We start from the raw sequence: 16,676 nt of genomic DNA, 5'->3' as shown, positions 1-16,676 counted from the left end.
TCACTACTCTGCACTCACTACTCACTAATCTACTCTACTCACTACTCTACTCACTACTCTGCACTCACTACTCACTACTCTGCACTCACTACTCACTACTCTGCACTCACTACTCACTACTCTGCACTCACTACTCACTACTCTGCACTCACTACTCACTACTCACTACTCTACTCACTACTCTGCACTCACTACTCTGTGTGCCTGGTGAAAGCGTGCACTGACGGCTGGTGGTGTGTGTATGCCTGGTGAAAGTGTGCACTGATGGTTAATGGTGTGTGTGTGCGCCTGGTGAAAGCTTGCAGTGACGGCTGGTGGTGTGTGTGAGCTTGGTGAAAAGCTGATTACCCTGCATACTCACATAGTGATTACCCTGCATACTCAAACACTGCTCACCCTGCACAGTCACACACTGCTTAACCTACACATGCACACACTGCTCACCCTACACACTCACACACTGCTCACCCTACACACTCACACACTGTTAACCCTGCATACTGCTCACCCTGCACGCTCACACACTGCTCACCCTGCAAAGTCACACACTGCTCACCCTGCACACTCACACACTGCTGGCGCTGGACACCAACGTACTGCTCACCCTGCATACTCACACACTGCTGACCCTGCACACTGACACACTGCTGGCCCTGGACACCAACGTACTGCTCACCCTGCATGCTCAGACACTGCTGACCCTGCACACACACACACTCCTGGCCCTGGACACCCACATACTGATCACCCTGCATACTTACATACTGATCACCCTGCATACTCACACTCTGCTCACCCTGCATACTCACACTCTGCTCACCCTGCATACTCACACTCTGCTCACCCTGCATACTCGCACTCTGCTCACCCTGCATACTCGCACTCTGCTCACCCTGCATACTCGCACTCTGCTCACCCTGCATACTCGCACTCTGCTCACCCTGCATACTCGCACTCTGCTCACCCTGCATACTCGCACTCTGCTCACCCTGCATACTCGCACTCTGCTCACCCTGCATACTCGCACTCTGCTCACCCTGCATACTCGCACTCTGCTCACCCTGCATACTCGCACTCTGCTCACCCTGCATACTCGCACTCTGCTCACCCTGCATACTCACACACTGCTGACCCTGCACACTGACACACTGCTGGCCCTGGACACCCGTATACTGATCACCCTGTATACTCGTATACTGATCACCCTGCATACTCAAACACTGCTCACCCTGCATACTCACACACTGCTGACCCTGCACACTGACACACTGCCGGCCCTGGACACCAACGTACTGCTCACCCTGCATGCTCACACACTGCTGACCCTGCACACTCACACACTCCTGGCCCTGGACACCCACATACTGATCACCCTGCATACTTACATACTGATCACCCTGCATACTCACACTCTGCTCACCCTGCATACTCACACTCTGCTCACCCTGCATACTCACACTCTGCTCACCCTGCATACTCGCACTCTGCTCACCCTGCATACTCGCACTCTGCTCACCCTGCATACTCGCACTCTGCTCACCCTGCATACTCGCACTCTGCTCACCCTGCATACTCGCACTCTGCTCACCCTGCATACTCGCACTCTGCTCACCCTGCATACTCGCACTCTGCTCACCCTGCATACTCGCACTCTGCTCACCCTGCATACTCGCACTCTGCTCACCCTGCATACTCGCACTCTGCTCACCCTGCATACTCACACACTGCTGACCCTGCACACTGACACACTGCTGGCCCTGGACACCCGTATACTGATCACCCTGTATACTCGTATACTGATCACCCTGCATACTCAAACACTGCTCACCCTGCATACTCACACACTGCTGACCCTGCACACTGACACACTGCCGGCCCTGGACACCAACGTACTGCTCACCCTGCATGCTCACACACTGCTGACCCTGCACACTCACACACTCCTGGCCCTGGACACCCACATACTGATCACCCTGCATACTTACATACTGATCACCCTGCATACTCACACTCTGCTCACCCTGCATACTCACACTCTGCTCACCCTGCATACTCGCACTCTGCTCACCCTGCATACTCGTACTCTGCTCACCCTGCATACTCGCACTCTGCTCACCCTGCATACTCGCACTCTGCTCACCCTGCATACTCGCACTCTGCTCACCCTGCATACTCGCACTCTGCTCACCCTGCATACTCGCACTCTGCTCACCCTGCACACTCGCACTCTGCTCACCCTGCATACTCGCACTCTGCTCACCCTGCATACTCGCACTCTGCTCACCCTGCATACTCACACACTGCTGACCCTGCACACTGACACACTGCTGGCCCTGGACACCCGTATACTGATCACCCTGTATACTCGTATACTGATCACCCTGCATACTCAAACACTGCTCACCCTGCATACTCACACACTGCTGACCCTGCACACTGACACACTGCCGGCCCTGGACACCAACGTACTGCTCACCCTGCATGCTCACACACTGCTGACCCTGCACACTCACACACTCCTGGCCCTGGACACCCACATACTGATCACCCTGCATACTTACATACTGATCACCCTGCATACTCACACTCTGCTCACCCTGCATACTCGCACTCTGCTCACCCTGCATACTCGCACTCTGCTCACCCTGCATACTCGCACTCTGCTCACCCTGCATACTCGCACTCTGCTCACCCTGCATACTCGCACTCTGCTCACCCTGCATACTCGCACTCTGCTCACCCTGCATACTCGCACTCTGCTCACCCTGCATACTCGCACTCTGCTCACCCTGCATACTCGCACTCTGCTCACCCTGCATACTCGCACTCTGCTCACCCTGCATACTCGCACTCTGCTCACCCTGCATACTCGCACTCTGCTCACCCTGCATACTCGCACTCTGCTCACCCTGCATACTCACACACTGCTGACCCTGCACACTGACACACTGCTGGCCCTGGACACCCGTATACTGATCACCCTGTATACTCGTATACTGATCACCCTGCATACTCAAACACTGCTCACCCTGCATACTCACACACTGCTGACCCTGCACACTGACACACTGCCGGCCCTGGACACCAACGTACTGCTCACCCTGCATGCTCACACACTGCTGACCCTGCACACTCACACACTCCTGGCCCTGGACACCCACATACTGATCACCCTGCATACTTACATACTGATCACCCTGCATACTCACACTCTGCTCACCCTGCATACTCACACTCTGCTCACCCTGCATACTCGCACTCTGCTCACCCTGCATACTCGTACTCTGCTCACCCTGCATACTCGCACTCTGCTCACCCTGCATACTCGCACTCTGCTCACCCTGCATACTCGCACTCTGCTCACCCTGCATACTCGCACTCTGCTCACCCTGCATACTCGCACTCTGCTCACCCTGCATACTCGCACTCTGCTCACCCTGCATACTCGCACTCTGCTCACCCTGCATACTCGCACTCTGCTCACCCTGCATACTCACACACTGCTGACCCTGCACACTGACACACTGCTGGCCCTGGACACCCGTATACTGATCACCCTGTATACTCGTATACTGATCACCCTGCATACTCAAACACTGCTCACCCTGCATACTCACACACTGCTGACCCTGCACACTGACACACTGCCGGCCCTGGACACCAACGTACTGCTCACCCTGCATGCTCACACACTGCTGACCCTGCACACTCACACACTCCTGGCCCTGGACACCCACATACTGATCACCCTGCATACTTACATACTGATCACCCTGCATACTCACACTCTGCTCACCCTGCAAACTCGCACTCTGCTCACCCTGCATACTCGCACTCTGCTCACCCTGCATACTCGCACTCTGCTCACCCTGCATACTCGCACTCTGCTCACCCTGCATACTCGCACTCTGCTCACCCTGCATACTCGCACTCTGCTCACCCTGCATACTCGCACTCTGCTCACCCTGCATACTCGCACTCTGCTCACCCTGCATACTCGCACTCTGCTCACCCTGCATACTCGCACTCTGCTCACCCTGCATACTCGCACTCTGCTCACCCTGCATACTCGCACTCTGCTCACCCTGCATACTCGCACTCTGCTCACCCTGCATACTCGCACTCTGCTCACCCTGCATACTCACACACTGCTGACCCTGCACACTGACACACTGCTGGCCCTGGACACCCGTATACTGATCACCCTGTATACTCGTATACTGATCACCCTGCATACTCAAACACTGCTCACCCTGCATACTCACACACTGCTGACCCTGCACACTGACACACTGCCGGCCCTGGACACCAACGTACTGCTCACCCTGCATGCTCACACACTGCTGACCCTGCACACTCACACACTCCTGGCCCTGGACACCCACATACTGATCACCCTGCATACTTACATACTGATCACCCTGCATACTCACACTCTGCTCACCCTGCAAACTCACACTCTGCTCACCCTGCATACTCGCACTCTGCTCACCCTGCATACTCGCACTCTGCTCACCCTGCATACTCGCACTCTGCTCACCCTGCATACTCGCACTCTGCTCACCCTGCATACTCGCACTCTGCTCACCCTGCATACTCGCACTCTGCTCACCCTGCATACTCACACACTGCTGACCCTGCACACTGACACACTGCCGGCCCTGGACACCAACGTACTGCTCACCCTGCATGCTCACACACTGCTGACCCTGCACACTCACACACTCCTGGCCCTGGACACCCACATACTGATCACCCTGCATACTTACATACTGCTCACCCTGCATACTCACACTCTGCTCACCCTGCAAACTCACACTCTGCTCACCCTGCATACTCGCACTCTGCTCACCTGCCCTCAGCGAACTAGCATCCACCTGGAAACCTTTCCAGAGAGGCCATGGACTGTATGGGCTTGGAACCATTTGGCGGTTATACAGCAGCGAGGGAAACTGTGCCTGTTCTGTTATGTATTAGTGAAGTGGCTGCATCAGACAGGGTTCAGAAAGTTCAAAATGCCTAAACTTCATTAGAAATTACGGAAGTCTGGGAATGTGCATCAGTCTTGCAGTCAACAGCCTGTTCTAGAAACTGTGGGGCAGTGAAGTTTTTAAAAATCTGATTACGTAGACAACGTCTCTCTCCTCCGTGTTCTGGATCATTGAACTGAAACCTACACACATTCAAACAACGGACGGACACACTCCCCTTCCCAGACCCTAAAAATAAACAGTCAGCACACCATCGCTCATTATTCTTACAGACTGTCACGCAGAGGCAGAAAAAAGACACCCCGTAGCAACTTAAAACAAGAACTACAGCGTGGACGAGCATGTATGAGTCATCTTCTGTGAGCCTCGCCTGCTGCCTCTCGTCATTTAACATTGAACGCGCTCACCGCTGTGAACGCGTTCGCATCATCTGGCTTGCATTACACGGGCACTCTGACAGCTCGTAATTAAGATTAATCACTCTGCCATGCTCGCTCTCGCAGACAAAATGCCACATCGGGCACGCGTACATTACTTACAGCCTATCACTTCAAGGCTACTACATACACAGCACAGGGAAGACGAATCACTGACCAGATGCCAGAAAACGCAAAGGAATGTGTGGAATTCCTCTCACCAAGGCCCTTCTTCTTCTTCTTCTTTTTTTTTCTTATAACATTAGGATCTCTTAACTCCTCCCCCAGGAGGGGGAGGAGTCCGAGCCCTAAAAAGCAGTATGTCATTGTAGGCAGTAACTGATTAAGAAATATTTGCTAAAACCTGATTTCCACACTTTATTATTTGCATGCTATATAGTTTTATCAATAAAACGACACCCCACTCTGAAAATTATTCCATCTCTACTGACATACAGTCAGGCCACAAGTCCTAAAGAAAGAAGTGGGGGGTACTAACCTAGGTAATCAGAATGCAAGTGGCATCACGGCGTGTGACATCAAGGCATGTAACATCACACTACGTGACATCACAGGAAGTGGCATCATAAGAAGTGACATCAGATCTTAAGCCCTCATATATGTTTAAGATGTCTATCATGAGTACATTGGAGCATATTTTGAGTATATAGGGCAATCCTCTTGATTTAGGCAGAAGATTCACACTTTTGTAAGCTACACATAAAACAGTGTTGTCTTTTGTCAGCGTAAACTTACTCTACCCATTGTGCTTTAAAAGAAAAAATAGTGGTACTTAAATTATTTCAACAAGTCAAGTCAAGTCACATATCTTTATTCGGTACTTAAAAAGATACCATAAAAGTACATAAAAACATTTATAAACCACATTAAAATGATTAAAAAAAGAAAGGGAGGGGCATTAAATTCATGTCTAAAATGTTCTGTTATCAGTCTCTAATTACAGAACGTTACAATCATTCACGTCTCTTGTATTCCTTAGCCTCATAGCCACCTTAATAAAACTTATTATACAAAACAACCACTCCTCAGGGGTGGTAAGCACAATATAAATTACATTTATTTTGTGTAAATACTGGGAAAGACCAACACATCTGACATTCTTACAGAGAATACATATCTTGTAAACAGGGACTGAACAAAGTAAAAAGCTGCCTCTCTCAAGTAAGTGTGTAGGGCTAACAAGGTGAGAGCCTTTGTTTCCCCTCTGCTGCATTTGCATCTAGGTGTGATGCTCCTGACTGCTCCCAGCCAGGAGACTCCAACAAAAGGAGACATATGACCCCTCAGATTCGGCCTTTGTTATGAGCCCCGCAGGAGTCTGAACTGAGAAGGCCCCCTCACCGCCTGCACCTTGTTGTGGATCGAAAGCAGACAACAACGTGCAGGCGCTGCGGAAAGTGTCCCGGTGTTTGCAAATTACAAAGGGACGAATTCAGCATATTTTTCAGTGGCGTCCACCCTGTGAAAATAGTGGGTGGACTCTGTCCACCAGCGTGTACCCCCGACTCGTGCCCTGCATACAGTGCAAGTCACACAGTTCACAAATTCACGAGAAACACTGTCACAATACACTTTAGGTGTAACACACATCGAGTGCGATACACTGTGCACGAGCAGAGAGTTAATTGTGTCGAATATAGGCCGTCCCGACTGAGCTTGTCAGGAGGAGGGTGTCGCCTGCTTACTCCGCCAGGCCCGAGTCAGGCAGACGCAGCCCTCCCTGGAGGTGCGTGCGTGTCTGCACAGGAGAGGCCGGGGCGCTGCAGGCAGCGCAGGGACCACACACGGAGTCTGCCGGCAGCTCGGCAGACAGGAAGCAGCACATGGGGCGTATGACAGCATGCAGTGAGCACAAGCAACCCAGTCAGAGCCTTGCAGGTAGCATGGGCACCGCACCCCACACCAATGTGTGCAGTGTCAGAGTTCTTTTCAGGGTGGGCATAGGTGGGTTTAATGTCAGCCGTTTTTTGTGGGAGTTAAAACAACTCACATCCTAGACACCGCATAATGACAGACGTATTCCAACATAATATAGGTTTGTTCCATAATTTTCACCTTTGGTTGCCTGTGCTCTGAGAAACAACATTATGAATTAATAAAAACATGTGCATTAAAACACGAAATTGTTCAACTTCTCCCTACAGTTTGCATCAGTATATTTTATACTCCTCCGTGCACCAGAGAAGCCCCAGCTGTATATAATATGTGTGTTCAGCCACTCCAGTTTGATGGAATGAACAGAAGACAGAGTACAGGTAGTGTTTTCTTTTTGCAAACGTGCAGCACTTTTTCACTCATCTGTCCTTAGAAGAAGGTCTTGGGTACACCCATTCAAGGTTCTTGGAGTTCATTCTTTTTTTGTACGGTGTTTAATCATTTCCTTCCACTTAGGAAACTAGTTCCGATATTGGTTGTATTTTAGTTGTGTTAGTTGTTTAGTTTTAGTTTTGAGTATTAGTTGTGCTTAGTCAGCATCTGATTTCTGCTTCAGTAAATTGATCTGTCTCCTAATCCTGTCTTTAAATCCTGTGAAACCCGAAAAATTGTATTTGCACACCTAAGCAACCAGGGCTTCTGTACTACATATTTTATTCATCAGAGCATCCGTTAGGAGGTCATAGTTTAATGAGGTACAGGCAAAAGGAAGCTGAAATAGTGCAGCAGCACTGGGGCCCGGGGGTCTGAGGAGCCCACTGCACATCAATTATATTTGGTTTTTTTTTCACCTCCATGGGATGGGGCCAATTTTCCTTGCTACAGACACACAATATCCAATCACAGGTATAACATTAAATGGCCACCCATCCATCATTATAAATACATAGAGCCACCATCATAGCCAGTACACCGACCATCATCCACCCATGCTGCCAGCATTTACAAATGTGACAGTGTCTACAGCAAAACACCAACCATCAGTGGGGTCATCATATATAACTACACCAATCGTTATAGGTCTGATTAAGCACTGGTATACTCCCAAACACCCCTCATAAAACAAACACACAGCCATCTTCATACACCGAATCCCTTACATATGATCATAAAACTGCCATATGATGCAACCACGCTCCCACCACTCTACAGCGTGTTTGACAAAAGTGGCTTAGTCCAGGATGATCCTGAGGATGCGTGCTTGGTTTGTGGGGGCAGGGGTCTACCAGGTGTGGTTCCAGGTGTTGGGGTGTGGGCCCATGATGAGTATTTCTGCTTTGTCTGTGTTGAGTTAAAGGCAGCTGCTCTTCGTCCATCTGGCGACGGCTTACATTACGTCTTGATAGTTGAGTTTGGTGATGTTCGGTTTGTAGGATAGGGAAGAGGAGGAGGTGGGTGTCGTCTGCGTATGATGTGATGCTGAGTCCCTGTGATCTGGCGATGGCTGTGAGTGGGGCCATGTAGATGTTGAACAGGATCAGGCTGATGGAGGATCCTTGTGGGACTCCGCAGATGGTTAGTGTTGGTTCTGAGTAGAATGGAGGGAGTCTGACTCATTGCCTTCAGCTGGAGAGGAAAGAGAGGATTCAGTCAAGGGCCTTGTTACGGATACCGGCGTTGTGGAGTCTGCGGGCTAGGGTGCGATGACAGATGTTGTTGAAGGCAGTGGAGAGGTCTAGGAGGATGAGAGCCAGAGTCTCTCTTCTGTCGAGGAAGAGGTGGGTGTCGTCTGTTGCTACAAGGAGTGTGGTTTCGGTGCTGTGGTTCTTCCTGAAGCCTGATTGGGAGGGGTCGAGGATGTTGTTCTCTTCGAAGAAGGCAGCGAGGTGGCGGTTGACTGCTTTTTCCATTACTTTGGCCAGATAAGGGAGTTGGGAGATCGGTCTGAAATTCTTGAGGTCAGTGGGGTCAGATGAAGGTTTTTACAGGAGAGGGTTGATCTTGGCATGTTTCCAGTCGTCGGGGAAGGAGGCAGTCTCGAAGGAGCGGTTGATGATTAATTGAAGTTCGGGGGCAATGACTTTGGTGGCTTTGCAGTAGATGTGGTGGGGCAGGGTCCGTGGGGGCCCCGGAGTGAGTGGTCTTCATTATCCTCAGTGTTTTCTATGCTGAGGGAGGTCCAGCTGTTAAGTGTTGGTTGCGTTCTGCTGGGAGCGGTGGGAGGTGGTTCCTCATGGGGTTGTTGACGTCAAAGTTGTCATAGATGATCTGGATTTTGTGGTGGAAGAAAGTGCTGAGTTTGTCGCATAGGTCCTGGGAGGGGGGATGTCTGTGGACTTGCTGTAGGGGTTGGGCGAACTCTTTGATGATGCTGAAGAGTTCCTTGCTGTTGTGGGCATTGGTGGCGATTCTGTCCCGAAGTGCTCCCTTCCTGGAGAGTCTGATGAGCTTGTGGTGGGCGGTGGTAGCTGTTTTGAAGTTGTCAGATCAGTCGGGTTTTGGAGTTCCTCCAGTTTTTCTAGTCGTCTGCAGGTGCGTCTGTAGTCCCGGAGTTCGGTGGAAAACCAGCTGGCTTTCTTGGCGTGGGGCTTGGGGGCTTTCTTGAGGGGGGCGATGGTGTTGGCACAGTCGGTGATCCAATTGTGTATGGTGCGGGTGGCGGTGGTCGGTTCATCGTCTGTGGTGGTGGGAGCAGAGCTGCTATGGGCAGTGGCGAGCTGGTTGTTGGGGATATTGTTCCAGTATAGCACAGTTGAAAAGTGCGCATTCAAAACAAAAATGTGTGTACTTTCAGAAACCATAAACTCATGTTTAGAGAAAAATGGTTGCGTTCACAATATATATTTAAAGTTTACTAATAGTATTACCTTGGTATCTAGGTCATTCAATCTATAGCTATTATGTATTACATATGTATAAGCGTTCCAAACTGGCAAAGCCTTTTTTACATTACTGCTGACTGCCCTGCCCGATGCAATGAGGTGATCATGGCTGGTAATCTTGTATGGGGTGGCTACTAATATAATCTTGTCTGATGCAGTCACAATTACAACACTCATATCAGTAGCTCTGAATGATTTTTATTGATCATAAGTAGCTCTCATTACCGAACAGGTTGGAGACCTGTGTGCTAAGGCATGCAGTTGTGGAGTATGTATCATGAGTGGTGATAGTGGCGGCCGGCATGTCTTGCAGGTGATGAGGCGGGTGGGTCACGTGGGGATTAGGAGAGAAGGTGCGCGGGATGTGCAGATTGAAGAAAATATATATTAAAAAATAAAATAAACGTACCTTGCCACTGGGTCCCGCGTATTTGCTCCTGCTCTCCTTGTGGAACTCGAGGAACAGAAAGCAGGCCCTACTGACCAATCACAACGCTGCAATGCAGTGTTGTGATCGGTAAGCAAGAACCCAGGCTCCCCTGACCAATCCCAATGCTGCAGTGCTGTAATTGGTTTTGAGCGCCCTGGTCTGATGCTCAACCAGTAAATGGGGGCCAGGGCTTGTGTTCTTCGCAGGCTGTAATGCAGCCTGCAGGGTTGGATTGGGATTGAAAATCGGACCGGGCACGCAACAACAACAAAAAATCGGCCCACATTTGCATAAATCACTGTTCAATCACTGCTTTAACGTAAACTTATAAAAAAAACTTTGAGGGGGGTAGAAAAATGCATGCATTCGTTTACACTGGTGAAACAAGTGAGGCCACTTCTACTCAGGCCCCCTGCCCCCACTCAGTATGTGCACACATTAATGGCCTGACCAGCGAGACAAAGGGAGTGACACCTCTGCCTGTTGCTAAACGGAGGCAATGAGCACTCATCTGCCTCTAGAGAGGCCACCCAAACACCCATTGGGCCGCTGGCTGTATTCGAACAATAGAGACAGCGCCCAAATGCCCCCCAGACTGCTCAAAAAAGCAGCCCACAGCAGAACTCGGACACCGGCCCCTCGGGCATTGCCCGAATGCTCGCGTTACCAATCCGACGCTGGCAGCCTGCATGGAGGACGGGGAAAGTGGGCATGACTCGTTTGGGTGGCCTGTGAGGGCCAACCAAATAGTCAATGCACACATAGGAGTGGGCTAACCACTCCTCCCCATGCTCCAAGGTATTATCATTTTATGCTTCTTCTTCGCACTGCTTAAAAGCAGTGGGTGATGCTCCTCCGTCATAGCAGAGGAGTCGCCACTGAGTGGGGAACCAAGGGTTCGACCAACTGTTCACCTAATGAAGAAGGCATAGAGATGACTATAAGCAAAGCTGACTCTCCCCGGAGAATGTAGGCACAGGAGCAACTCTCAAAGTCAACAAGCACAATACCCTGCTGTATCTTTTCCATCTCACTCCATATGACTGAGCTGAACTGCCCACCAAGGTTCTAGAGCTGTCCCTGTCCAAGAAAAAGTTAGCAAAACCCCTTGCATGTACCTGGTCCTCATGTGAGTGCCCTGATTACCTCTGGACCCCCATCAGCTGAACCAGCACTTACCTGAGGCTGCTGTGCTATGATGCGGTCCTTGCGTACCGGAGGCAGCACACTCATCCTCCACGAGCTGGATGGGGCTGGCTCACAGACAAAATCTCCTGCACCTAGAAGAGAGGAGTAAAGAGAAGAGAGTGAAGTAAAGTGTGTCCTACTTGGTGGAATCAGAGTCAGGCCTGGTGTCCATCCAAAGGCTGGAATGGCTGGGGAGCTGTCAGATGCCCCTGGGAGGGAGGATGGAGTATACATTCTGTGCTGTATCTGAGATAAACGCTGCATTTTCCTAAAAGTGCATGTCTCAAGAGCCTCAAGATCCTCATTCTGCTCTTCAAGTACCTACTTCAAGAACAGACACACAATTCACTGTTTACAGTGGCAGATTTCGGAAAGGAGTTGCTCCTCAAGCATGAATGCAGCCCCAACCCTGGCACAGGCTCAAGGACCCCTGGTCTCACTCCTGGCAAAGGTGTAAGCGCCCAGCACACTTTGATGCTGGCTTATTCCTGGCAGAGGCTCGGGGGCCAGTGGAGATTGTGCACATTGCACGGCTTTGGACTAGTCACTTCAGAGGACTCTGGCCCTCCTGGCAGCTGCATTGGTTTAAAGGAGACTCCCTTTCTGAGACAGCCTGAGGGAGGCTGAACAGGCCTTTCCCCCTCCCACAGATTAGACTAGAGGGCTCGCTCGCCCCAGACAGCCTCAGCGCCCCGTGAACTTTAGCGGTGTCCCACCCCTTGTCTTTAATGACGTCCTGCAGTTAGCACCACGTTAAGCTGGCGGGAGTCTCACTCCTGGGCGGGGCAGTGGCCCCACGAGCATTGCTGCCCCCTCCCCCCCCCCCCTGCTCTCCAGGGCCCAGGTAGCCCTCAGTGGAGTTTTACGAGGAAAAGATCTGTTGCATCAGAGGTCTGTATGTTAAGGCCACGGGAGCGCGTGCATGTAGAGCACGTACACGTGGGCGGAACAGCTGGGCTGGGTAGAAACATCTGCAGACTCAGGGAGCTGGAAACTATTGAGCATCTCCGTGAATCACCGCGAGCCAGACATGAGGAAACCACGGGCAGGGGACGGACTCCACGCGGCTCCAAGCCGAGAGCATCTTGGCATCAAACGGGATTCAAGCAGGCGACGTCTGAGCGGCACAAAGCGCCCAGGGCTGGGATCCGAGGCAGGAGGCGCCCCTCTGCAGCACTGCTGTGAGATGTGAGAGAATTGAGGTGCCCGTTACTAAGAGAAGTGTTGCTCCTGAGCAGAGCCATGGTGTATCAGAGGCAGGCAGGGGGTGCATTGTGCTGAGACAAGCGGTGCCAGAGGCACGAGACAAGGGCCCAGGTATCAATAGTGCAGCAAGAGCAGTTGCACCAAGGTCGAGTGGTCTGAGAGGCACACAGCACTCCAGATTCTCCTGTTTTTACAAAGTAGTCTGCGGAGAGGTGCTTATTTTCCGTGCTTGCACTGGGGGCCACGGTACCTTTGCTGAGTCACGAGGAGAGAGTCGAGACCCTCTGCCAAATGAGACGGCGACGAAGGGGGCCTGTGTTGAGGCAGGAGATGCTCTCTCCTGTGAGTCCGCTGCGTGCTTAGGCAGCAGGGGCAAATTTCACCGCGTAGGTGAAAAGTCACCAGAAGTAAGAAAGTAGCATTCAGCGCTGCACTATTCCATGGTGCAATAGTGTGTGCGCGGCGCTATGCAGACTCAAAGTGCACTCGAAAACAGGAAGAGCCCCATCCATGTGGACAGGGTGCTGTCCTCTCTCGCCCTTTCACGCAGCGGAACAGAAACACCTTCGGTTGCTGCGGTGAGTTAAATAACAGTACATTTTCCCCGAGGTGTCTTGGAACGAGGTGCGCTCTGCGTGGGGGATGGAAAGGCCTCGGAGCTCCTACAGTGAGGGGGCTCCAGTCCCCCTTGTGATAAGCCAGCAGGGTCACCCGGAAGGATGCGGGCTCTCTGGGGTTACTGGTACTTCGGGGGCGCACAGAGTAGGAGTGAGCGACAGACTTCTTCTGGAGTATGCTGGGGTTCTGGGGACCCCATTCTCCCAACAACTGAGGGCGGCAGGAGAAGTGACTCTTCTGCAACCCACGGAAGAGCTGAAGGCAGAATTAAAAGATGGAGCGAAAGCAATGGCACTGGAGGTGAACAAGAGAAGGGGGCAGAACAGAGAGGGGAGGAGGTTTAAAAGGAAGGCTCCACTGCACAGGGAAAGAAAATGAGTATGAAATGAGGGGAGAGTAACCGGGTGAAAGGAGGGCTGGGGGTCTGCTGCCTCTAAGGGGCTGTGTGAGGAGAACAGACTGTAATAGACGAGCCTGCAGGCAGAAAACGAAGAATCGGGGCGGAGAGTAAGAAAGGCAAAAGAAAGTAAGCACCGGAGGTGGGCTGGAGGGAAGGAGGGGGAGAAAGACAGGAGACGAGAGCAGAACCGCGAGTCGACACAGGAGATTCACCTGGGACTTACCTCTCCGCCAAGAAACAGCACAGGATGCTCTGCCCGCCGCAGCACAGGAAGAGAGGAAAGTGGGGCAGACGAGGCGGGGGTGGGGGCTGAGGGGTGGGAGGAGGAGAAGGGGGTGTTTAAGGAGGGAGGAGAGCTGGGATGAAGGCGGACCCAGCCCTGCAGCTGCCTCTGGTTACATGCTGGCGCTGGGATTGAAGCTCCTGCTCTCACGGCATGGGGCGCGAGCCCCCTCACCCCGCCCCCCGCGGGGCACTCATTAGTGCCCAGGAAGCGGCCGCGCAGAACACGCAGCGCGAGGGCACAGGGGGAGGGGCAGACACCCCCTCCAAAACACAGCGCGAGTGCGCTTCACTCCCAAAGCTACTACTGTGAGAGATGCTGAAAAGGATGCAGTGAATTCCCTGGAAAAAAACAAAGTACAACCTTTAAGTTAAAAGCGATTTTGAGATTTAAGAAAATATCTTTCATAAAAGAGGGCGTTATAAACTTCAGTTAATGGAATATTAACCAGTCATTGACTAAACACTCCAGTTGTCTCCAAAATGTAGGGAATTAGAACAATTGGGTGGAGTGATCAAAACACTTTTTGTTTAAAAGCCCCACTAGAGTATGCTAGGTTCGTCCCTATAAATCATCACATACAAACATTTAAATGGGAAAATTAAATGAATGCGTGTGGCGAAATTTGAAAACGGTGGGAAATAAATCTGCGATGTGGTGCTTCCCTCTTGTGGACATTCAATGAACTAGGCCCCGAAAGCTGAAGGAAAACAATTTAGGTCTTCTTAAGTACTGTGGCCCTACAACAATTTCCAGAGTAGGGGTGTCGGCCATAGGCGTCAGCTCAAGGCAATTTTACGGTTTAAAAAAAATCATGATGTTTATGTTTTGTCTGCAAAAACCCCATTGGAAGTGCTTTAAGTGGGCCGGGTCCTGCCGGTGCTAAGTGCTGAGACGGTCCCTATCAGGCTCTCCATTTTTACCCTCAGGGTGAAAAAACACACAAACAAAAAAAAACAGCCATTGCTTTTGATGTGACGTCAAAGAGACTCCCTTTTCAGTTTTATGTAGAGCACACTCGGAGGGTTTTACATGAGCACCAGTTACATTACAAAGGGATGTATTCCGTTTTTGAATCACAGAATGTAGAGCGGACATCAGGCTCGAACCTGCTTTCGCAGTTCAAAAGTCGGCAGCTTCAACCTTAGCCACAAGAACTGAAGCATTTCAATATTATATACAATGAAGTCGTAAATGTTGCTAATTTATCTCATGCAACCAATAACCATTGACAAAGTCAACAGTCCTGGCTTGTTGTAGGTGTAATGTTACTTGTATTATATATCTGGATGAATGGACAGAAGCAGCAAAATACCAGTGGGGCAACACACTATGCTGCTAAATACATATCCTTAGCTAAAGTGTTTTAAACCACGCCCCTATGAGAGACCCACTAATTATTCATGCCCAGGGCTTAAGTCCTATAAAAAGAAGTGAGGGGACTGACAATATGCAAATGGACTCATGACGTCACGTGCTGAACGTGCCCCGGTGTCTGAAAATTACACCGGGACACGTTCAGCAAATTTCTGTGGGGCCCAGCTTCCTGGAAGAGGGGACGGCGTCCACCCTGTGGAAAGAGTGGGGGGACGCCGTGTACCTCCGACTCGAGCCCTGTTCATGCCACTTAAAGCCTTGCCCATTCGGAAGATCAGTGAGGGGAAAGTATTTCTCCCCCAAGTCATGTTTACACCCCATGATTCTTTTCGCGTCAGGCGATGGCATCCTAGCCACATGCGAGTCTAGACTAATCAACAAAAGGCGGGTCCGCTTAGGTAGTAAATTGCATCCTATTTCTGATATCTGGATATCACCAGCACTCATAGCAAGAGAGGAAAGTGGGATTGAGTGGGCCGGGGGAGGGGAGATGGGAGTGGGGGAAGTGGGGAGAGGGCCGCAAGGAGGAATGGTGAAGGATGACAGCCCTGGCGATGATCCTGATATGTTAAATAGGATCGAAATGCTGTCAGCTACCAAAACGGACCCACTTTTTTAGGTCTCGTAGAGAGACCTATTGAGGTGAAACCAGAAAGTTAAACCAAGCGGTTTTCCACGAGTGCATGTGCTCTCGTGACCGCGCTTAAGCCATCTGTGTCTTCCCCAGCACACCCGGCCTCACTTCTCCTCCCCTAATTACACTTCTTTCACGGCCGCCAGGCTGCTGTCACTTAATCTCCCCAGTGCCCCACCCCCATCAGTGTCCTAACTACACTTCCAGTCCTCGCTGCCTCACTGCCTCCTCTCTATCCCTCTCTCTCTGTTCTTTTCCCATCTCTCCGTCCTCCCCTCTTCTCAATATTCTTGATCTACCATCCACTCAATGTCTTTATTTACACGCTATCGTCTTTTGTCCTGCTCCTCGCCCT

General features: G+C 51.1%; 1 protein-coding gene across 2 annotated transcripts in view; it reads right to left on the bottom strand.

The window, feature by feature from the left end:
* RAB34 (RAB34, member RAS oncogene family) overlaps positions 1-14,396 on the bottom strand; it is a 93,543-nt gene extending 79,147 nt beyond the window's left edge. The window contains exons 1-2 of one of the 2 annotated variants that reach the window (XM_078680106.1): positions 14,251-14,396; positions 11,795-11,895 (exon numbers count right to left, since the gene is read on the bottom strand). In XM_078680106.1, coding sequence (XP_078536232.1) covers positions 11,795-11,848 — 54 coding nt within the window. In that variant the 5' untranslated portion in view covers positions 11,849-11,895; positions 14,251-14,396. The remainder of the gene's footprint in view (positions 1-11,794; positions 11,896-14,250) is intronic. The other variant, XM_078680105.1, reaches the window with a different exon arrangement.
* Between the last annotated feature and the right edge of the window lie 2,280 nt (positions 14,397-16,676).

The sequence above is a fragment of the Lissotriton helveticus genome, chromosome 3_1, assembly GCF_964261635.1.
Source record: "Lissotriton helveticus chromosome 3_1, aLisHel1.1, whole genome shotgun sequence".
NCBI lineage: Eukaryota > Metazoa > Chordata > Amphibia > Caudata > Salamandridae > Lissotriton > Lissotriton helveticus.
This window is presented reverse-complemented; position numbering and strand designations above follow the sequence as displayed.